At 50.7% G+C, this 21,945-nt stretch overlaps 7 protein-coding genes across 7 annotated transcripts; 2 read left to right on the forward strand and 5 right to left on the reverse strand.

The window, feature by feature from the left end:
- Window positions 1-802: 802 nt before the first annotated feature.
- Window positions 803-3,258, forward strand: N7539_004170 (uncharacterized protein; the record flags this gene model as incomplete). The annotated part of the gene is made up of 5 exons (XM_056933772.1): window positions 803-1,295; window positions 1,563-1,918; window positions 1,980-2,091; window positions 2,158-2,912; window positions 2,968-3,258. The coding sequence occupies 5 exons, from the start codon at window positions 803-805 to the stop codon at window positions 3,256-3,258; spliced, it is 2,007 nt and encodes a 668-aa protein (XP_056791313.1).
- Window positions 3,259-4,276: 1,018 nt separating this feature from the next.
- Window positions 4,277-5,012, reverse strand: N7539_004171 (uncharacterized protein; the record flags this gene model as incomplete). The annotated part of the gene is made up of 2 exons (XM_056933773.1): window positions 4,277-4,412; window positions 4,768-5,012. Coding segments are annotated over 2 exons (381 nt in total), but the record flags the coding sequence as incomplete, so codon positions are not given.
- Window positions 5,013-6,352: 1,340 nt separating this feature from the next.
- N7539_004172 (uncharacterized protein) lies at window positions 6,353-8,921 on the reverse strand (the record flags this gene model as incomplete). The annotated part of the gene is made up of 2 exons (XM_056933774.1): window positions 6,353-8,152; window positions 8,226-8,921. 2 exons carry the CDS (start codon window positions 8,919-8,921, stop codon window positions 6,353-6,355), a joined length of 2,496 nt encoding a protein of 831 aa, XP_056791315.1.
- A 3,274-nt stretch (window positions 8,922-12,195) lies between these two features.
- On the reverse strand, window positions 12,196-14,424 carry N7539_004173 (uncharacterized protein; the record flags this gene model as incomplete). The annotated part of the gene is made up of 2 exons (XM_056933775.1): window positions 12,196-13,892; window positions 13,977-14,424. The coding sequence occupies 2 exons, from the start codon at window positions 14,422-14,424 to the stop codon at window positions 12,196-12,198; spliced, it is 2,145 nt and encodes a 714-aa protein (XP_056791316.1).
- Window positions 14,425-15,186: 762 nt separating this feature from the next.
- Window positions 15,187-16,151, reverse strand: N7539_004174 (uncharacterized protein; the record flags this gene model as incomplete). The annotated part of the gene is made up of 4 exons (XM_056933776.1): window positions 15,187-15,549; window positions 15,633-15,770; window positions 15,856-15,884; window positions 15,986-16,151. 4 exons carry the CDS (start codon window positions 16,149-16,151, stop codon window positions 15,187-15,189), a joined length of 696 nt encoding a protein of 231 aa, XP_056791317.1.
- A 2,063-nt stretch (window positions 16,152-18,214) lies between these two features.
- N7539_004175 (uncharacterized protein) lies at window positions 18,215-19,478 on the forward strand (the record flags this gene model as incomplete). The annotated part of the gene is made up of 2 exons (XM_056933777.1): window positions 18,215-18,229; window positions 18,975-19,478. The coding sequence occupies 2 exons, from the start codon at window positions 18,215-18,217 to the stop codon at window positions 19,476-19,478; spliced, it is 519 nt and encodes a 172-aa protein (XP_056791318.1).
- Window positions 19,479-20,596: 1,118 nt separating this feature from the next.
- Window positions 20,597-21,716, reverse strand: N7539_004176 (enoyl-CoA hydratase/isomerase family protein; the record flags this gene model as incomplete). The annotated part of the gene is made up of 5 exons (XM_056933778.1): window positions 20,597-20,619; window positions 20,676-21,188; window positions 21,265-21,345; window positions 21,434-21,584; window positions 21,654-21,716. 5 exons carry the CDS (start codon window positions 21,714-21,716, stop codon window positions 20,597-20,599), a joined length of 831 nt encoding a protein of 276 aa, XP_056791319.1.
- Window positions 21,717-21,945: the final 229 nt, after the last annotated feature.

Genomic DNA, 21,945 nt, shown 5'->3' on the forward strand with positions numbered 1-21,945 from the left:
GCCCCACTTTCTTTTCTCGCAAAAATCTTTTTCCGCTACCCTTCCCCCTTCCCTTCCACACTGCGGAATCGCGTCTCCAGAACTACGCACTCAGACTCGATTCCACCGCCTGCTTCATTCGCTCATCCCTCATCAATCTGCCCCCCTCCTCATCATCCCACAACAAGAATAATCGCCCCCCTCTTTTATCACCGCCTTCACCTTCTCTTTCCTTTCCTCATCACCGCCTTTTCATCCATCTCGCGCCCTGCCCCTATCATCCCCATCACCGCCTTTCCCCTAGTTCATCACCGCCTTTCCCCTAGTTCATCACCGCCTTTCTATTTCCCATCACCGCCTCCCGTGCGGTGAAGCCTCATCGCCCTCTCCATCCTGTTATTCCACAGACCGCCTCCTACTGCCCCCTCGTTTTGCCCGCATTTCACAAAAAAAGACCGGATCGCATCTAGTCGTTCGCTGCAGCGCGACGACCTGAGCTCAGTGCAGCTCAAAGCAGGGCTGCGCCTGGCTCCTTGGCTTGCCCTCGCCCGTCAAGGGTATCGGCCGCCGCGTATTGACGTGCTGCTGTGCTAAGTCGTGTTTCTGCCTTTATCCCCTCTCCAATTCGTTCGTCCCGCACGTTGCTCTGTGGCCGCGGTCATCACAGAGCATCCGAGGACAATCTACGAACTCGACCGTCTTCCTAAGGACAATCGAGGTCGTCGGCAATCAGCCGCCGACTTGCAGCTCAAACTCCCCCTCCCCACCTTATTCACACAAAGAAACCTCGTGCGCTGGACCTCAATAGGCCTGTACCTCTACGATGGGTAGGAAGCCTAACCAGCTCATCCTCGAGTTCTTCAATCGAGGCCCCAAGCTCGAAGATTCCAGCAACCGCTATCAGCATACCTGCAAGTCCTGCGGCGAAAAGTTTCCCAAAGGTCGTATCGATAGCCTCACCAACCACCTGATCAAGAAGTGCCAGGCAATTGGACTTCGTGATCGTCAGCGTGTGCTTATGCGCATGCATGAGATGCCCGACCTTACGGGCGCAGGCACGGCTGCCGACGCAAACAATCCCAATGCGCCTGCGGGCAAGAAGGCCGATGGTTCTTTCGGGACTCGTCCCAATTTCGACGGTCTCAATGTGCTCGCAGAGGCGTCTCGCCAGGTGGGTGCCTCGGATCATACAAAGCCAAGACCGGCCTTTACTCAGTCGGTGACATCTGGAGGGAAGACCGTGGTTGTGGATCCAGCGTTGGAGGCCGAATTCACCGTGCAGTCAGACGTCAAGGCTGAAGACGACAGTGTACACAGTAAGTGAGCCCAAAGAGATGTGAACCCTGCACTGTATGGAGTGGTCGCACGAGGAAGTTTCTACACCACATATCAGATGAGCTAACCAGCTCACGTCTCTTTCAACAGTCGACAACGGCCAGGCCACCGGCATCACGATTCCTGCTCTTCCAAGCCATATCCCTGAGCATCCGACATCCATGTCCCCCCACTTGGCGACCATTCCATGACACCCGACTCGACTTCGAATGCTCGTCAGTCTCAGCTGTCAATGATCGCCGCATCAGCCAATGAAATGGTCCCCCAGGGCTTCACATTGGATGACGAAGGGCTGAAAGTGGGCCAGTGGAATCAACACGATCAGCTGGTGTACGACAGCCTTCAGAGACATGACCCGACCCTGACTGCTGCAACTCAGGATGCTGCTGCTCAGGATACCGCAACCCAGGATGCTGCGGCTTACCCCAGGCCTATCGCCATGAATACTGCCAATCAGGCCAAAGGGTTTGTCAACGACTTCGGAGATTCTACCAAGCCTGCGAAGCCCAAAGTTCGTGGCCGCTTCTCTGCCGAGCGGCGTCTGGAGGTGCAGGAAGTCCGCAAGCGTGGTGCTTGTATCCGTTGCCGAGTGCTGAGAAAGCCAGTATGTGTTATAACAAATGTGAAATTGAAGACAAAAGGCAGATACTTATAAAACTACGCAGTGTTCCAGCAAAACTCCGTGTGACACATGTGCTAGTGTCGAGAGCGCCCGTCTCTGGAAGCATCCATGCATCCGAACCCGTTTGGCCGATGAGTTCCAACTCTACAATACTAGTAAGTTTCTGAAAGGTGGTTCGAGGTGTCTTCAGCCGACTACGAAAGACTAACCAAAATCTGTAGACCTCCATGCTACTCTTGCCTACCATGACACCAATGCCATCCAAAACCAGATCAAGTTCGAGCCTTATGTGGGTCGCATTGAGGTCACTCATTCGGAAGATAGCATGGTGTTCATTGCCATCGCCGGATTGCAGGGCCATCGAACATCCGTCTCAGCGCTCGACCCGCAGCTGCAGAGTCTTGGTGAAGAACAGTTCTCAGCGCCAGCTCAAGAGATCTATCTCCTTGACACTGAATCTGATGACATTCCAAGCAAAATTGAGGCGTACATCAAAAAGACCGGTCAATTCCTGGTTGAACGCGAAGCCTCTCCTTTCATGAAGTTCACGTTACAGTTGGCTCATGAGCTCAGTCAGACCAAAAAGGATAGCCTTCTCGAGCGTGTTGTGGATCTTTGGGTCGCTACGCACATTCTTGTGGACAATGACCTCACTTGGAAGACCTACTGCAACCCCACCCTTCCTTCTACTTCGATGCATCCACTTTCTCAGGCTTCCGATGAGGGACGACTTCCCATCGAAGAGGTCAACGATCCTGAATCTTATGCGCTGCTCTGCAGCCAGCTACGTGCCGCCACAGAGAAGCGTGCCATGCAGCTGAGCAAGTCTGTCTTGGTTGACCTTGAACGCCGCCTTTTGCAACGTCAAAAGAAAGGCTGGTTCGAGCTTTTTCTTGCGGCCGTCATTGTTTTGAACTGCGTAGAGCGCATCACCTGGCTCTTCCGTTCCTGGGACAATGAAACCTTTGCGCCTCGTGTGAGTACAAGTATTCCCTTCAACTGCTGAGCCAGCTTCTGACACAGGATTATAGTGGCCGTTTGAGCGACGTCCTCCCCACTATTACCTCCAATCTGAGCGTTTCACAGGAATCTTGCACATGCTCCTGCGCATGCGCGTCGTGCCTCCCAAGACTGACATGCATCCTGACACTGCTGTTCTCAAAGCCGCCGAGGGTAGCGACGAGAATGCTGTGCGCTGGTTTGACATGATTCAAGTCACACCTTATTATCTTTCGGAGCGCACTCACGCTGTATTTGATCCACAGGATTCTCGCTCTCTTGATCTCCAGCACATTGCCGGCCTACTTCTTCCCCAAACCTAACTTACGAATCACGACTCATGACGATTCGCGGGCGGAAAGAAGGAAGCTTTGTAAGAGAAAAGCAGAGACCTGCCCGTATGGTCGAGACTAGCCACCGGGTCGACCGGACACCATTACATTCCCCTTTGTCGAATATTGTATGATTTAGGAGTCGATGACGAATCTTGGAGTTCTTTCGAAATGGATGGATCACCTGCCCCCAATCATTCAGTTGATGCCATGAAGCACGCTTGATATCCCTTACATCTGCGAAACATCGCGTTCATCATTATTGCGATCCTTCGTGCAGAGTCATTGTTTGCACCCGGTTTTGAGGTACCTCAACTTTTTTTTGTTATTATTCCAGATGCCCTTGAGGGTGGGTTGGGGGGGGGGGGGGTTTCTGGGCGTTTTACGGCGAACGACACTCGCGAGTATCGAGATATCGATTGCATCATTAATTATGTTATTATTTATTCTTGTTGCTTCTCCATCACACTGTAGCTTCTCATATGAATGCAACTCGTGAAAGGACTTCTGCCCCCATGTCCCAGATAAATCTTTGCTTTCAGCCCGGCATTGCAAGTGATCTGGAACTTTACGACGCCTATAAAGAGTAGACGAGGGCAGGCTTGTTGGATACATAAAACTGGACACTTTTTGCCTTCGTGAGGAGATTGACTGGAGCGGGGACGATCTTCCCACTCCATGTTCAAGCGGCATCCTCTCATTCTATTGGTGCATTGTGTCTAACATCAGGTAGATGAGAAGGCACGACGAGCGTGTGACGCACAGAAAAGACAAGACAGAAGATCTCCTGAAAACTCAGCTTCACACTTTTCCTTCTCTATTCAGACTCGGGTATCAAAGCCAATCACGTATTCCAACAGAAAGTGATAAAAGAAAAGAAAAGGGTACAACAAGATATAGAAGATTAAAACAGTGGTCAAGGTAAAGCTCTCCAACCGAGCGATTGACCGATGATGATCCATCATCCGCTACAGCGGATCAATCGGATTCTATGGTCTCGGGCGTTCAATTATGGCGAAAACGTCCCCGAGTCTCTCATGCCGTGATCTTGCACTTGACCCGGTAGGGGGGTTTGCTCCAGTACGACGGCGTAGAATTTGCCTTCTTCTGAGGTGTCGTGATAACGACCTGCTGAGAGGATGGCCCTGCAATTAGGAAAGGTAAAGGTTGAGATTAGCGATGGATTCGAGGGAATGCAAGAACATGCGATGACTTTTGCTGTTCCCGGGCGATGGGGATAAGCATGATTTAGTCGATCGTCAGAAGTTATTGAAAAGGGAAAGGAGAAAGTCAACAAGAGAAGAGGAAGATGAGGAAGAAAAAGAAGAAGAAAAAGAAGAAGAAAAAGAAGAAGAAAAAGAAGAAGAAAAAGAAGAAGAAAAAGAAGAAGAAAAAGAAGAAGAAAAAGAAGAAGAAAAAGAAGAAGAAAAAGAAGAAGAAAAAGAAGAAGAAAAAGAAGAAGAAAAAGAAGAAGAAAAAAAAAGGAAAAAGTCAACTTACCACCCCTTATATTTTGGCTGATTGAAAATTTCTGTAAAGACCTTCAAAATATGAAGTGGTAGTTCCAAAATTGATGGCAGATCAGGTCCATTGCCACAAATCGGTAGGCCCAATTTGTTGACGGGAAGGTAGGCCACTTCCGCGGTGTTTAGTGGATTGCGCGTCTCTTGGAAGATGAGAAGACGGCGAGTTGGTTGAATCGGAGACATTTTATTCGAGTGTTGGATGTGAGGTACAAAAAGGGCCCTGACGAGTTGTCAAGCGAAGTAATCGATGGAGGCCGAATAAAGATCAGAAGAAAAAAGACTTCTCAGCAAGCAGGAAACGCTGCGGAGATACGTTGCTTGGTTCGTCGAGCTGAGAGAATACTTGATGTAGAGTAGTGGCCAAGGCACTGGCGTAGAGTTGAGACTTGGCGTGTGGCGTTGGATAGACAAAGGTATTATCTTTTCTTTTGCTTCGGCCGATGTATTTGATCTCTTTGCTCATGCGCCACGAAAAGAGAGTGAGCAAAGGCCAAGCACTTCGAAGCTGTTTGTTCGAGGTACTGCCCGAAATCTTGTGCAGTAGCCAAAGAAGCAACAGAATCGGTGAACTTCTATCAAAAGGATGAGTCCAGTGTAGAGTTGGATATGACCCCGAATATGCTGTTCCACTTACGCTGACACCGCGAACCACCTCTTCTACACAAATTGAATCGGAACGTGCAGGATTGCGCCGGGCGGCGGGCGTTCTTGCTTATCGCGCGTGGTGATCTCAGCCGATGTGGAGGGGAAGGAGACGCGGGGCAAGCGGAAAAGCAAAATCGACAGAAGAGAAGGAAAAAGGGGTTCGGAATTAGCGTCTAAAAATGTGATCCAATCCCTGCCGTGACTGTGTATCAACCTGCGCCGAGATGCGCCAGGAGAGTGTCTGAAATGGTGAAAAAGCAGAGTTAGCAGGACAATGGCAATTACTCGAGGGGGGGGGGGGGGAAATCCGTTGTGAAGAAGCATCTTCTCTAGTGGAGCAGAGTCCGGAGATGCGCCGCGCACGTACATTCTCGACTGCACGTCAATTCGAGGCTCCATAAAGTCCAAGACGGGACTCGAGTGACATAGTTCAGAAAACTATAAGTGTATGCGCCTTTATGTAGGTGTATACGGCATTTGCCCGAATGGGGAGCGGACGTGGGCCAAGGGCGTGGAATGGTTGTCATGCATGATGTGTGATTGTGTATTATGTACAGGGGGCATCGACTACAGAAGGCTAATATGACCACGTTTAACCGGAATGATGGATATGGGAGAACATCGACGTAGAGAACATCGGAAACGAAAAAAGGACAAAGGAAATGGGACGAGAAAAGTAGGGTATCGTAGTGCTTTTGACAGGCAAGTCAGACAGAGTACATGCGCATTATGCAAACAAAATGCTCGAACTGGAAGAGCGAAGACCACGGCGCGATTAAGAAAAGGACAAAAGTAGAGAGAGTGAGAGAGTGAGAGAGTGAGAGAGAGAGAGAGAGAGAGAGAGAGAGAGAGAGACATATTAGTATTACATAGCGGTCTGAGCGTCGTGTTGAAATGAGATGTGTCGGAAAACATCAGGCGTCAAGCTCGCCATCCAGCACTCTTCGAGCCGCATCGAGTCGGCGCCGAAGAACACGAGCGGCTTTGAGATCAGGGTCGGCAGAGTCGGTGATGGCCTGGAGGTCGGTGCAGACCTTCCCAAGACTGGCAAATACTCTCTCCAGGATCTCCGTGTCATCTTTGGGATTACCAACAGACCCCGAAGGGGAGGAGGTCGTGTGTGGACTAGACGCGGCGCGCATCGTCGTGACCAGAGACGAAACCAAAGCCGTCGGCGTCGACGGTCCTGTGGTTGGGGATCGATCCTTGGACTCCACATGACGGGCTGAAGCCTGTGGGGTTTGGGATCGGTGGGAATGGGTGTTTTCTTGCGTGGTATGAGGTGCGGCAGAGCGACTATTTCCATTGGATGGTGGTGCGTGATGGCGTTGACGTAGTTCTTGATTGAACTTGCGGTCCCAATACAGAAGATCATTCTCGTCCTCGGGATACACTCCCTCGGTGGCGGTCGCAAAGGTGGCCACTGTCGAGACCGAGAGAGAACTGTCGTTGCGCGCATGTCGCACCGATTGTGCTGGTCGAGTGGTCTCCACGGAGCCGTGAGAGCTGAGGCTTTCACGTCGAAGTGGTTGCGAGAAGTTGCCCAGCGCGCTGTGAAGAATAAAGTGCTCGTAGTCAAACGCGTCTTCGCGTTCCTCATGGGGTGTATCGAGGTCTGGATCCAGCGGTTCTCGTAGGATTTCGTTCAGCGCCTCCCGGTCAATCTCACCGTCGTCAAAGTAGTCGCCTTCCTCGGCATCCTCATACATGGTCTCGGCAGAGGAATGGCGTCCGTTCTGGTAGTACTGCTCGTGGTGATTCCGCCATGACCCACTCGTGTTCTGCGATAGAGCTGGGCTTGGTTCGGTCGTACCGTTAATTTTGTGCTCCGACGGATGAGCTCTGTTTCGGTCTTTGGATATCTCCTCGCGAGAAGCGCGGGTCTGAATTGCCGCCACATTTTCCGAGCTCCCTTCGCGTCGTGGGTTGGACCCTTGGCTGCTCCGGCCATCGCGAGCCTCCAGAGCATTCTGCAGGAATGGGTCTGCGGCGGTCAACGGACTTGGTGTCCGCAAACTTTGCAGGCTGCGACGCCGCAGGTTGTCCTCCTGATTTCGTACTTTGAGAGATGATATCTTAATATGAAGACCTTTCATTTGGTACTGAAGATCGCGGACCTGCATCTGAGACTGGGACCGGCTTGGGAAGCCATTCGAAGACTGCACAGGGCTGAAGCTTCCTCCACTCGAGGGAGATTCCCCACCTTGCGTCGTGATCCCCAACCCTTTGGGCGGAGAAGCGGAGGGAGCCTCCTCGTAGATCGTGGGTGACGGAAGCACGGGCGATTCCATTGGTGCTGGCGATGGAGAAATCTTGGGCGAAGGTGACTGAGTACTGATCAGATGCGGAGGTCGGATGGAAGAGATAGATGCGCGATGAGTGAGGTATGATCGTGTCGGCGCGTACGGAAAGGAACGGTCGTCATTAAAATTGGCTGGGCTACTTGATCCCATTGCTGAGATGGATCGAGATGGCGCACTCGTGCCGCTCGCGAGATTTGACTCGGCGCGAAAGTTGGTTTCACTCTGTACACGCGAGTGTCGATTGGCCGAGGCATCTTGAGCAGGAGCATTGGACTGCCGTCGCAAAGCCGAGCTCTTGCGGTCAGCCTTTGAGATTGACCGATACAAGCCCCCCGGGTGCAGTCCGAGGGGCGAGGACGAAGGCGTCTGACGCACGGTCGAGCGCGCGCGATTCAGGTTTCCTTCCATTAACTAAGCGATCAGTCAGTCTTTGATGTCCTGCAGTCATAGCGATGCTTGAGATGACAGAAGTCCTTCAACGTACCGTAAGGCGCTTCTTTGCGTTCTCAAGAATCCTCTCCGCCTCACTGCTCAGAATCATCGATGAGAGGTCCTCGCCGGGGCCCTTGTCCTTGGCCGTCGGGGCCGCAACATCGTTCTCAAGCAAGCTAGTCCCGTTGGGGCCTTGAGCGACGGTCCCCTTCGAGATTCCAGTCTCCTCCGCGCTCGGATTCGGAGATACCTCTGGCACATTTTGCGTGGAATGCGCCTCGCGTGGGCTACGCACACTCCGTGCACTAGCCGTCGAACCGGAGCTCCCTCGTCTCCGGAGACTGTTCAAGTATTGGCGCTCTGCCTCTGCCAATTGCTTAAGTCGAGGCGGATTCTTTGAGCCCAGTGGCGACACTGGCGTTGGCGGTAATGACTGCTGCTGCTGCTGCTGTTGCACCTCTGGTGGCAGTGCCCCATCGTCGAAGCGATCCGATCGGGCAGGCGACAATTCCTCGCCAATGTCCGACAATCGACGACTTGCGGCCATTTCGTCATAGGTCCAATTATGGCGGGAGTAGTTCTTCTTGGTCCGACCGGCGGTGGAGGCATTCAGATTGGCCGAATTGTATGGCGCGTTGAGGTGTGAGAGATAGACCAGTTGGGAGGGCGGCGATGGGGTCTGGGATTCACGTTCACTGCCGTCGAAAGGCAGGATCATGTCCGGGCTGGCCAAGGTCAGGGACGGCATGCGGTGACAGTCTCGGGGGAGTAGGGAGGAGAAGAGGCCTAGGATCAGCCGTGAGGAGAACAATGGGAGGAGAGGATCTTAGGAAAGAGGGTGGACTAAAGAGAAGGATCCGGGTGGGAGAAAAGGAAAAGAGACAGATGGCCGAGATGGCCGATCACAACAATTGAATGGGAATAGTCCGACGCCTCGCTGGCAGACTCGGTGCCCAAAACCTCGTGGCCAGCTTTCGTCTCGACTTGTCGGCCGTCTCTTGGGATTTGATTAAGCTTAGGTCGACCGTGTGAGTATTCTTCATTGGCTGCGGCCCCTGAACTCGACCGGCGGACGAACGGTCCACCGTGTGGATACCAAATTAGCGTGCTGTGGTCTGTGATGAGTGATCACTGCTTGATTGGGAAGAGTGTGTTTGAAGTTATTCGAAGGGACGGGTTTCGTCCGGGGGCTATACAAAACATGCGAACAGCGTGGTCGCGATAGCCAGAGGCAGGGGACGCTGAGCTGAAGCATCCCAGGATCAAGACCCGGTACAGTTCACACTAAGTATGTTTCATGACTCAGTCGGAGGCTTCAAACAACGACAGCGGTTCAAGAGAGTATATTTGACGATCCCATTCATGAACTGTGTAGGGTGAAATCACCAGTAGAAAGTCGAAACAGAGTTAAGCACTGGCATAAGCGGTGTGTACAGTGTAACTTACGGTCAACGACTTAACAAGTTAACAGTTCACAGTGAACAGTAACACTAAGTTAAAAGTGTCTGTATCTTTTGGCGGTCCGTTTTCATTTCTCCGCAGGCGTTCAAGGTTCTTTCGAAGTATATAAGTTATCATGTCGTCCGATTAGTCAGATTTGACTACATATGTAGGTACAGTTCAAGTTGAAATAGTAATACTACAAATCCACGAACGTGGACCAAACTCGCTGAACAATGACTTCTCATTCAACTGTGCCGCACAGAAGCACTCGCGCCGCTATGCTGAGCGCTATGCCAGGTGTTTAATTACGCCCCCACCCGAGTTCCGTGAGTGGATCAGACAGGTTCAAGAAGCCGAGGAGTTTTCCAATCTTCAGAGTCTGCAGGTTACCAGGTGTTGTTGAACTGCCGGACCAGCGCTGGAAGTCCTACCACTTGAGCGAGTCTAGACTTGGAGATGCTCCACCCGAGTCACATCAAAATGTGTTCTTTTGGAACCCCGAGGAGACCATTTGACTGCAGTGATTCGATCCAGCTCCCAATCCCCAATCCCACTGCGACTGTTGTGCTCTGGTTCAATATTTCGTCTTTCTACAATCACTTATGTATATAACTACGGTATTGCATGCCACCACATGTCCCTGCTAGAAGCACCAAGATCTACAGGATTGAAGGGCCTAGGTACATACAAAAATTGTGCTTTGTACTCTTATACATATATACATACTACGATCATAGTATATCATTGCTACATGTTCTATGTCCTAATATCATTGCGCTGCTACTCGGGTGTCCTTAGACTGTTCACCTCGCTAGGATCGAAATAGTAAGGTCAATTCTTGGATTTATTACGTTCGGCGTTTCGAAAGTGTTTGACTTCCAAAATAAAATACGATTCTGCCTTTGCTTTCCGACTTAACACTTTAAATTCTTCAAGTCCGCGATCTAGTATCTACCGGTCCTCCATCAATAAATCACCGACCCTACAAAATTGCTTCTAAACCGTTATCTTATTATAATCCTATAAAATGTTAAGGAAGTATATAATATTATTATATAGATAATAATATTATAGTGTAGAGAACTTCTTAATAAGTTTTTGGTGTTCACGGTCGGGAAATTGGTAGGCGGTAAGGAGCAGCAAAAAAGGGTCCAGTCTCTTAATTAATACAACATCAAAACAAAATGACAAAACAGTCACTCGAAAATTAGAGTTCGACCTTTCCGCTCTGGTCCTAGCGAGGTGGACAGCCTAAGGACACCCCTGCTACTCAAGGTAGTTACACTTAGAGACAAGGTATTCAGTCAGCCCGAACTAACGCAAGGTTCTCCATCTTAGACATTCTTCAGCATTGCGGTCAAATCAATTTGTCACCATCACGACAACGATAGGATTCTGTATTACGGCAATTAAATTACACTATGTCATATATAAAGAAAATACTTATATTGACTCAGAGGGCATAAATCATAAATCATATCGTCAGTGTGTGATCGCGTAAAAACTTATTCTACGCCCTGTACCAATCCACCCCTGAATAGCCAGCTGCCATGCCCTCAGACCCTTTCCACTTCACGACCGCTCTCACTTGTACCCGAGAACCAGACCAAGACAGAAAAAAGAGGAGAACCAAGAAACTCATCCTCCTAATCCACTTTGAAGTGGAGAAGTTCCGCTCCTCAACACGGGGGAACCTATTGAATTGGGGAGGCATTGATCAACTTCCAACGGGTACCCGTGGAAATTCATGTTTGTCGACTTATGCCTCTTGAGGAACTAGGTACTGGCTTGAAAATAAATATATACCTACTGTATATTGTACACTTTGCATACTGTAAAGTTATACTGTAAAGCCCTGGTGGTCCTTATGACGATACTATAATTGGAGAGGTTTTTCTGCACGTACCTAATCAATAAGTACTGGACTAGGGTAAATAAACATTAGCTAGAGCAGGTCGCATGGCACAGAGTTCATGTAGTCGATAATCGGATGAATAGGCATGGCACCAACGTTTGATGTAAGGTGATAATAGACAGCTCTCAAGATGTAAGGCTGAAAATGGATGTTACGTTAAACAAGGTTGCTATTAGTTATTTGTAGAAGAATGCCCGAGTCCGTTCTCGCGGGTCAGCCTCGTTCGGGAGTAGAGGTCCGCCATCTGTAAGTGCACGGTCTATGGCCCTGTGCATACGACCTCCACTTTCTGATTCTGTGCCGATGAGAGTACACTGAGCATTTACTGTTTCCTATTTACTGTAGCCAATATGTAGTATGTACTATGTAGTATTCTCTCGGGGCTCTCAGATTCAGAGGTACGTTATGGGACTTGGCGAGGAACTTGAAGCATTATCGGGTTGTTGACATGGTCCGTGGCAAAGAAATGAAATAGAGATACTGTGATGTACTTGATTATAGATTGCAAAGCTGTTCTTACAGATCATGAAGACTTTTTCAATGAATAAGATGACACATGTCTTCTGTCAACGGTACAAAACGCCGTGAGACACTGGATGAGAAAGGGAAAAGAACAAAGATAAGAGAAGTATGGGAATCACAACATTGCCACAAGGTCATATGTCTATAACTTCTCAAGCAGAAGCTTGGCACCGCTGGCCGCGGGACCAGCCTTCTTCTCGCCCTTGGCAGCTTCCACAGCCGCCGTCAAGGCCTTCTTATTCTTTTTCAAGGTCTTGAGCAGCTCTGCCTTGCTCTGGAAGTCATCGGACTCGGCCATAGCAACAATGACAAAGGTGTTGGGACCAGTCGCCCACTCGACAACCTCGTCGCGAATCTGCTCGTACAGGAGATCATGGAAGTTCAAGGGTGGGGAGACCTTCTCAACGGACTTGGTGGCGGGGTTGAAACGGCCTCCCTGGACGAGAGACTTGAGCAGACGGCCAAAGGCGGCCGAGTCACGCTTCTCCGACTCAGTCTTGGCAGCCTGTGCCACGGCCGCCAGGGCGGCGCTTTTGTCTCCCGTGGCCTCGAACAGGACCTCACCAATACATTGGCAGCCAAAAGAAGTCTCCAGAAGAGCGTCCGCCCGAGCAGCGATGAACTCCAGCATGGTGGGTGACGCCGCAGCGGCCAACTCGTTTCGGCGCACAACGGAGTCCTTCTTAGAAGTCTCTTTGCGGACTTCGCGCACCTCCTTGAGGACCTCCAGATCGGCTTCGGGCAGAAGCCACTTGACGCGGTCGCCGGCGAAGGGGTAGAGCACAGCAACACGAGCAACCAGGTCGTTCACCTGGTGATAGAGCTCCTCGTGACGAACCTCCTCGGACTCGTTCTGGTTCAATAATTCCGAGAAGATGGACTTGCCGCTCAGCTTTGTGTCGTCAATCACTTCATAAGCTGCGAGGATCACCATGTGTCCATTGACGTCCCCAGCCATGGCCTTGATAGTATCTCTATAGAATCGGAGAAGCAACTTTCGGTCCTTGGCGTTCGCATACGCGAAGGAGAGGGACATCAGTCGGGAGCCGGAAGCTGTGAAGGCCAAGTTCTTGACCAGATCACCTTCCTCGTCGCCCTTGAGTAACTCGATAAATTCATTCGCCTCAGTGCTACCCGGTTTCGTGTTCAAGAAGTATTGCAACATAGCATCGTGCAAGAGCGTGAAGCCGGTAGTCTTCTTCTGTACCATGTGGTTGATGAGTTCGTGCAAGAAGTGCATAATCGGGCCTCGCTTCTCGGGGTGGGCCTCCAAGATCTGAGACAGCTCTGCTGTCTCCTTCTCGTCCTCGAAGACGGCAAACTCGGCGCCGTACCATTCGCGTAGGATTCGTCGGCGCTGCTCCTTGGAAGCCACTGTACGGTAAATATCGTCAAGAATCCATGAGGCTTCCGGATGACGGATCAAACGCTTGACGTGTCCATAGAATTCGGGAACGATCAAGTCCCGAGTCTCCGAGTCTCCGTGCACAATCAGCTTACCAACTAGGAACTTGGCGTATCGGCTCTGCGCCAATTCCTTGTAGCTGCCCTTCAACTCCTGTGCGATTTGTTTGCGTTGTTCCAGATTACCGTACTTGAGAGCGGTCTGAACCACACGGACCGAGTCGTGCTTGAACACAAAATCGCGCACACGGCCGGTAATAATCTCAAACAGCTCCTTGATAAGCTTCTTACGTTGCTCCAAGGGCACATGGGATTTGCGACGTAATTGCTCCCACAACTTCTTCGACCGGGCGATCATGTCGGCGTTGGGCTTGGCCATCTTGCGCTCCTGTTGTAAGGCCTTTTGCTTGATGTGTGACTCGCGAGAATTGTTACCTAGAAAGAGCCACCAGAGTCAGTTCACTTGGATCTGAGAGAAAGGAGGTTGGTGCGATGTTCAGTCACTCCATTCGGACGTACTCTTTGCTGTCTCGTCGCCATTCTGCTGGCCACCATTTTGCGTAGTAGAGGCCTTCTTATCTGAGTTGGCGGCGCTCTCCTTCTGTTTCTTCTCGTCCGCATCCTCCTCGTCGCTCACATCCTCCATATCCTCATCACCAGAGGCATTGTCCAAAGCATCGAACTCGTCGTCCTCGGCTCCAGACACCGAGGAAAGATCGTCCAAATCAAAGTCGTCTTCGTCATCGTTCTCCTCCGAGTCTTCCATCTGGACCTTTTTGGAGACCTTCTTCGCGCTCTTCTTGTCGGACTTGCCAGACATGCCGCTCTTCTTGGTGGAAGGCACAGGACCCTTCTTGTTCGCGGTGTCAAGGGCATACTTCTTCTTCACCGGTGCGGAGGTTTGGTTCTTGCTCCGCTTTCCATTGCGCTCCTCGGGGACGTCGACACGACGCTTAACACCAGCCATTTTGAATTGGGATCTTAATGACTGTGACAAAATGCCTTTTGAGGTCAAAAGCAAATTCGCGTGAATTTGCGAGCTGTAGATGCCTCAAACGTCCCGGTGGATATTTTTTTTTTTTTGATTAGAGGCGGAGGGAGTTTTTTTGCCGGATGTTTGCAGGGTTTGCACTGATAAGGCACTTCACATATCTTGGCGCTAGGGACATTGAGATGGCAACCGACAGTCTGACAATAGTGGTAAATAATTTCCAGGTGCAAGTGGCATGATTAGATGAGGTGACTAATTCTTTGTGTTACACTACTCGATAAGTTCTGAGATTTCAACGATGCGTTCATAAATTCGGGGGGTTTAGGGGAACCGAGAATAATGCTTGCCACAGCCAGCTATGGATAACTAATTTCGAAGACGAACACTATGGCTCACTGGACAGTGGACGGACCTAGGGCAAACCTTGAAACATACCAGACTCAAAACTGGTGCACCATGAAGAAGCAGGAAAAAGAGCCATGTATGCATGGTCGTTGAGGCTCGACATGTACATATACATCGACTCCATCCGATCAACGCTTTGTCAATGGAAGGAGTCGTCCCTCAAAAAGTCCCAAGGCAACAAAAGAAGAAAAAACAAGCCACTACTCACCGGCAAGTTCAACCTGATAAAGTCCCGAACGCCCCTCCGTAACCCAAAACCCGTTTGTCCTTGTGTGTCCGTATGCTCTTATAGCCATTATCATCTTATCATGCAACCTCCACCAGCCATGGCATTCACTCGGCATTTTGCAGAGCAGGCGTGACGGTCGACGTGGGTGTCTTCACCGAACCCAACTCCGCGGCGGTTCCACTTTGCCCACGCTTGCGACCGGGCATATGGAAGCCGAACGAGGTTGACGACTTGGGCGTTGGAGGTTGCGAGTCGTTGGAAGAGTCATTGAAGCGGGAGAACAGGCTCCGTTTCTTCGGCTTCGGCTCATCATGAAGACCTACTTCTTCGAAGCCTGACTCCTCCTCCATGCGCTCCGGCCGCTCAAAACTGCCCGATTGCAAGGAAGGGCGGGAAAAGCGGGAATCGAGGGAGGACCGCGAGGGAGCGGCGTCTGCATAGTATACTGGAGACCGCGCAGAAATGTCCTGGGCAATATCAGCAAGGGAAGTTGTTTCGGTTTGGTGGGAGGGAAGGCCAACATAAGTGGCACTGGGTCAGGGAGGTGTACAAATGAGCGGCGATACGAATCGAAAGATTCGCGAGAAATGGAGAATGGTTCGTTCTCATTCACCAGGTCCCGGTGGTTTTCAGTACGCGACGACCCGGGAACGCGTCCCCAGAAACTTGACTTCTCTGGTGGGGATGGCTAGAAGCAGATGGTCATGAGTGTCAGCGCCGGTCTTCCATGGCATCCTTAGCATTGATATGTTGCATGCGTGGGCGGACTGTACCGGCAAGTAGACTCCGCTGTCGTTGACGACTGTTGCATTATGATCTGTTAGTACCGGATTGCCAGATGGATGCGATTGTATACCAATCGCCGTCGGCACTCATGGTCCAGGGTGGACGGTGTGAACGTACCACTCAATTTATACTCGGGTGGGTGTTGACTGTCCGTACTCTTCCGCGATGCGATGGGAACCAGCGAGGGATGGGCATTCCGGGTCAGGTGAGTGTCGTCCGTGACCTCCAAGGTAGGTGTCAGAGGCTGGTTCTTCCGCCCGAGGAAATTGCGAAAGGGAGCCATATTGGGAGTCGAGACGATGGTCCAAAAAGAAAGCGAGGAAAAGCAGCACGGGCAGTAGTATTTGGGTAGACTAGGAAGATTGGAAAGGAGGAAAGAATTGGCAGTCAGATTGGATCTCAATTGTCAGTAGAGAGGCCCGGAAAGGGAAGCAGGCGGATCCAGTTTTGGGGGGGGGGGGGGGGACAGTCCGTTACTCGGAGAGGGGCCACGGAACCCCAAAATGGTCCCAAAGGGCCCGACAACCGATGAGGCCAAGAACCAACGGGAGTCTCGAGATCGGCTCTGCAAAGAGGAAGATTTTCCTCGTGCTCAACAGCCGTCACCATGATTTGATCTGCCTTTCATGCACTCGATCGGTTGTACTACCCCCACAGGAGTACTAGTGGAGCCACCGTAGTATACGCATAGACGAAGGTACCTGTATGTAGGATGTACTTTGAAGTAACTTACATGAACTCACATTCCGATCGGGGGTTAGTTAAACTGATAAGGAGGATATAGTACTCGACCGGACTCATGATTTTAATAGAGCAGTATTGTAACCCTTCACCACGACTCCTTTAAGTTCGTAAGACAGACATCTGAACAATTCCGTTCCTCTCTCCCTCGCTCTCATGAATGGATCTACCCCAGATGAACCAAGTAGATATCATGCTCTTCAATGATAAACCGCGCTAACGATACTAACCTTCCGCCTCCGACTCCATCCACAACAGCCACTCCGTCAAGGACAGAGCATGGGCCTCTTTCGATCTACCTTCCAGCGACGTCATGGCTGTCTGTGTCGTCTCTCGCTGGTTCACCACCTCCCTTGCAAACCTACCAACCTGGGCAGTTTGAGTTCTTGACGCAAACTCTTCCTTTTCCCGTCTCTAGAGATTGTGAGATTGTGAGGTCAGACTCCTCAGCACTTTGGAAGGTCCAGCTCATACTACAGTCACTTAGATCGCGATCGACCAACCCACGTGTGACCTCTTCCCTTGCTGGTGTCTTCTCCAAACCCCACACTCTATAAGATAGAGTCTATATTGCCGTACAGCCAGACGGCTCTGGCATTGTACCGCACAACTCGCCTGACAAGATACACAGTCGCACACTTATCCAGCTTCCCCTCCCCCTCCCCTTATAGTACCATGTTCTGAAGTGAGATGTGAGAATGCAATGATTGAATGTTCCTGGACCCACCCTTCACCTGCATTTGACCTGGTTCCCCGCAGTAAATCGTATTGTACACTGTACACTTGTACAGACTACAGAGTCTGGAAGTACTGACTAGTGACCACTGACTCGTAACTCAGAATACAGAGAGATGGTGCTCTGTTTAGAATTAACCAGTTAATTGCAAATTGGAGTGGAACGAGAAGTTGCTTCTCAGGTAAGTGCTTGGAATTTTTATTAGAGACAGAGACTCAGCCCTCACAATAAGGTACTCGCTCGACCCTTCACATCGGGACTACGGATATGTTTCGGAATGAAGCATAAGGTGCTGGACTGCCATGGCCAGCTTAATTGATGGAAAGAGTCAAAGAGACTACGAGTTAGTATGCGAGTGACTGTGCACAGGAGGACGGAGTATGTATAGGAACTTCATCTCATTGCACCCATCCATTTCAAAGTGGATGCCAAATCCCGACAAAGCGGGCGATCGTACAACAATGGGTCCATTAGCCGTCAACTTTATTTGAGGGTTCTGCAGGCAGTATGAAGAAATGGAAAAGAATACAGAAACACAATACCTTTTGTTCTTACCATTCTGATATTATCAAATCTTCATGGAAACTTCAAACGGTAGGGGAGCTAAAAGGTATATGATCGGCAAGACGCGTCCGCACCCGACTTGAGTACAGATGACTGCCAGGCTAATGGAGGTCAACGATATTGAGTATAGCTGGTCTGATCGTACCGCGAGAATTTCATACTTCTATCTGTATCACAGATCATTTGCCCACCAAGAAGTCTCAGCTCAGAGCTATGAGGTGTGCTGTCCGTATATCAAATTCGGAGACCACCTCCTATGAGATGGAATTAGTATATCCAGAAATGATTGGATTAATGTGCTCGACATGCCCGAGACAAAAGTGAGCCCTGAGCACTGGAACTTGACCTGCCATACACCGAAGAATAGATACTATTTTAACATGCAAACATACGCGTCGATGTCATAATAATCCACAAGTTCTTTTCTATCCACCCAATCGAGCATTCTGATATTTATGTATCTCCGGTGCTTTCAGAGGTTCTCAAGACCCGAGCATATCCTTGGGAGAAAGATGAGGTTCCATAGTATTACTGGTAATTGCTCTCTCAAAGGGCGGTATCCATAGGCACACCTCTGACAGCCAAACAGTCACGAGAGCAAACAGGTCTCCTTGAGATGGAAGTACACAAGCTGGCACGTGCTTAGACTGCGATGCTTGAATCTGTTATGGCCATGACCATCACTTTCACTTTCATCACAGCTTCACACACACAGAATCATCATACGTCGCGAGAGTGATTGATCACCCATTCAGTCCCATTCACCAGATCTACTCAGTCGTCACCATGGCCAGAACCTCTAACTCAGATGGTAGCGTTTCCCTACAACACTCGATCAACTCTGAGCCCTGCACAGGTTAACAGCGGTGCTCTCTTGACGATCATCACCAGACCTGTGGCTCTCATTCCTCATCGTTCACGCCGTGCTAATTGTAAACGAAAACAGCCAGAGCCCTTCACATCCATCCAACGAGCGAAGCCATAGAGCTACCCACGTATCCAGCACCTGCCAGCCATCCTGCCCCATACAGGTTGCAATACCCTCTACCTCCACCCTACGCAGAGCACGCCCTTCAGTTTTATGATCAACCAGCCGCGGACTCGGAGCTCACCCTAGTCGACTGGATGCCTGGCTCTCAGCAGACCACAGTGATCGGCTCTGTCTCAGACACAGACCGTACGACCGAGTACGTGTCTCCCCACGGCCACCAGACAACAACCGACCAGGACCTCGAGATGGCCGTCACAAACCCTACAGTCCGATTCAACGATCCTGTGAGCCCTGATCATAGACGCCAGAGGGCTGGACAGACTCGCAGTCCAGCCCTTCAACCACGAGGCCGACGCTCTCAGGGCCAGATCTCTCGCGGACTATCGACGATAGGGCGCACAATCTCCGCCACCTGCTCGTGGCCTTATCACCAACTGCATCGAGCCTGGGAGGCTCTGGGCACATCTGCACGTTGGGGGGTGGTCATCTTTGCCAGTTTCGCCGCCGCCGCCTTTGGGATCCTGGGCTTGTCCGCTGGGCTAAGTGGAGCGCTGGCGGCTGTGGGTCAACACAGATGAGAGAGATCTGGTTGATCTATTGGATTTCGCCTTGGAGAACGATCTCACAGGCATTTTATGACGGAATGGTAATGATGATGAAGATATTCTTATCTGTTAGTCACCCGAACGATTGAAACGTGATATTCTTCACATCATAAAGCTCTCGCTTCGCCCCAGTATCACACCTGAGATGGCTCTCATGATTATGGAGCGGCCCGTGTAGTCTGAGTGTACAGCCCATTTTTGCGTCGTGACGGTGTTGTGAGTTTTGTGACCGGCTTGGCTAACAAGCAGGTCGAGTAATCAGGTGTGTTAAATTGTTCCCAACTTCATGCTAAAGTCTGCCTTTACCAGTCTCATGAAGACAGCCAATGACCTCAAGCTTTGGCCCAGAATCTAGACAGAGATAATATTTTCAACTGTAATATGACAAGTCAGTAGACAATTGATTGCTGGCGATGAAACTTGTTAGAAGTCGGAAGTGCCAGTCAAGCTGAGAAAAAGGACAATTTGTGTCGGGGACGCGGATCGAACCCAGGACCCTCTCTATATTTGTCTGAATATGTATCTAAACACGGCGATATTTCTTTAATCTGTCACGGATAACCTAGTGGGAGGCCTGCCGCCAAGTCAGTAACCTTGCTTCGGCCTTGTGCCAGCGGGTTCGCGTGCCCGGTACGAACCCTGGGGTCGCCATTACACTCGTGCGAGTAATCCACGACGCTGTGAGGTGCTAAGCAATGGAAGTGACCCTTGAGGGAAGCAATTCTGCAGAGACACTTCCACCCTGGGGTGGCGTCGTCGGAATACACCGACCCGTTACAGGGACATTGGCTGCTTGGTAGGACGACTGCTACATACTTTTTTTTTTGCTTTTTTTTGGTGTTCTTTTGGTCTATCACATCGCTATCCTTCTTCATCTCTGCAAAGACACATCCACACCGGCACCGGTTGACAGCAATCTGTTGCTCAAAATTCTTTTTTGACGAACTGCTCCATGCTCAACGTTCAGGATCAAGGATAATTGTGGAAAGGATTGCTCATCCTTTACTATTTTCAAGTGCATGTGGTGCTGGAGACTGAGTCTAGTCTACGGCCTTACATGCATACCATTTGCCGCAATAATTCGCCTGTATTTAAAGCCGGGATTTGGACTTGGCTGCGAAAACTCAGTCAGAAAACCGCACTTCACGCATGACATGGGAATGAATTTACCTTCAAGTTCCATCTTCTTTGCCTGGAATCGCGCTGCTGGTGCCCCGCTGGCAAGTCTCTCTGCAAGAGCATCGGTCGCATTATACACGGCCAGGATGCGCTCACTCCGCAGCGGGAGATTTTGAAGTCGCTTGGTCTCCATCATACTGGTGCCATCGTTGGTAGTGAGCTGCTTCTCCAAAAACTCAATGACCGACTGGTGGAACCCCTCAACTGGGAACAACCGGTTGATCAAGCCCCAGCTCTCCAGCTCCTGGGCTGTCAACTTGCGGCCGAACATGAGAAAGTCGTTTGCACGGTGGACTCCCATGTGCCTGGCCAGGTTGGTGGCGGATCCGGCTTCAGGGACGAGTGCCAGAGAGCTGAATGGGACTTGCAGGTAAGCATTGTCTGCAGCCAAGATGATGTCGGCAATGCCCTGGAACCAGGCTGCTCCGCCGCCTACACCGGGACCGTTCATGGCCAGAACAAACACCTTTTTGTGGTCGATGAGGGCCTTCATCAGCTCCATCACTAGGAAAGTATGGAGGTTAGTGATTTGCTTCGCGGCAACTCAGACCAGTGCGGAGAGGGTCAGTGATCGGCGTACTCGTTGTGAATCGCTCAAGCTGGAGAACTTTCAGTTGAGTCTTTGTGAACTTGCTTGGATCTCCATCCAGCGGCCGGGAAGCTACAGTCCAGGATGTCGTCAGCCACCGTAAGATGGAGTGAGTTTGCCCTCGGTTAGAGTACTCAGTACACAACAGATCAAGACCGACCTCGAACATCTGCCCCAGCTGAGAAGAAGCGCCCTTCTCCTGTCAGCACGGTAAACACCGTTTCGGGATGTTCATCGAGCTCTTTGACCGCGTGTAGTGTGTCGATCAGCAGGTTTCCCCCGAAAGAATTCAAAGATTTGGGCCGATTGAACTATCGAGAGGATCAGCCAAGAACACGCACCGCGCAGTCTTCGACTCTTATCATCCCGACGCCGCATACCTTGATGATTCCAATGCGACCTTTCACCTCCACCTTGATATCGGTATACTGGTACATAAACATGGTGGTGACTGTCTGCCCATGAAAAGAGAGATTTTCTAGGAGATGTGACAGCGGACGAGTCTTTTAAGTTTGCTCGCAGTTAAATGTCGAATTGCACTTCTCCTGTCAGCCTTCCAACCCTACGACAGATGGCGAATCACGTTGGATTGCGGTCAACCCCGCGCTCCTTCATTGTGGCCGCAAAGCGCTGAGTGAGACACCTCGGGCGCGAGTGTCTGAGCCGCGCAGT

The sequence above is a fragment of the Penicillium diatomitis genome (genome assembly GCF_028827545.1).
Source record: "Penicillium diatomitis strain IBT 30728 chromosome Unknown utg000004l_segment0_segment0, whole genome shotgun sequence".
In the NCBI taxonomy this organism is placed as follows: Eukaryota; Fungi; Ascomycota; class Eurotiomycetes; order Eurotiales; family Aspergillaceae; genus Penicillium; species Penicillium diatomitis.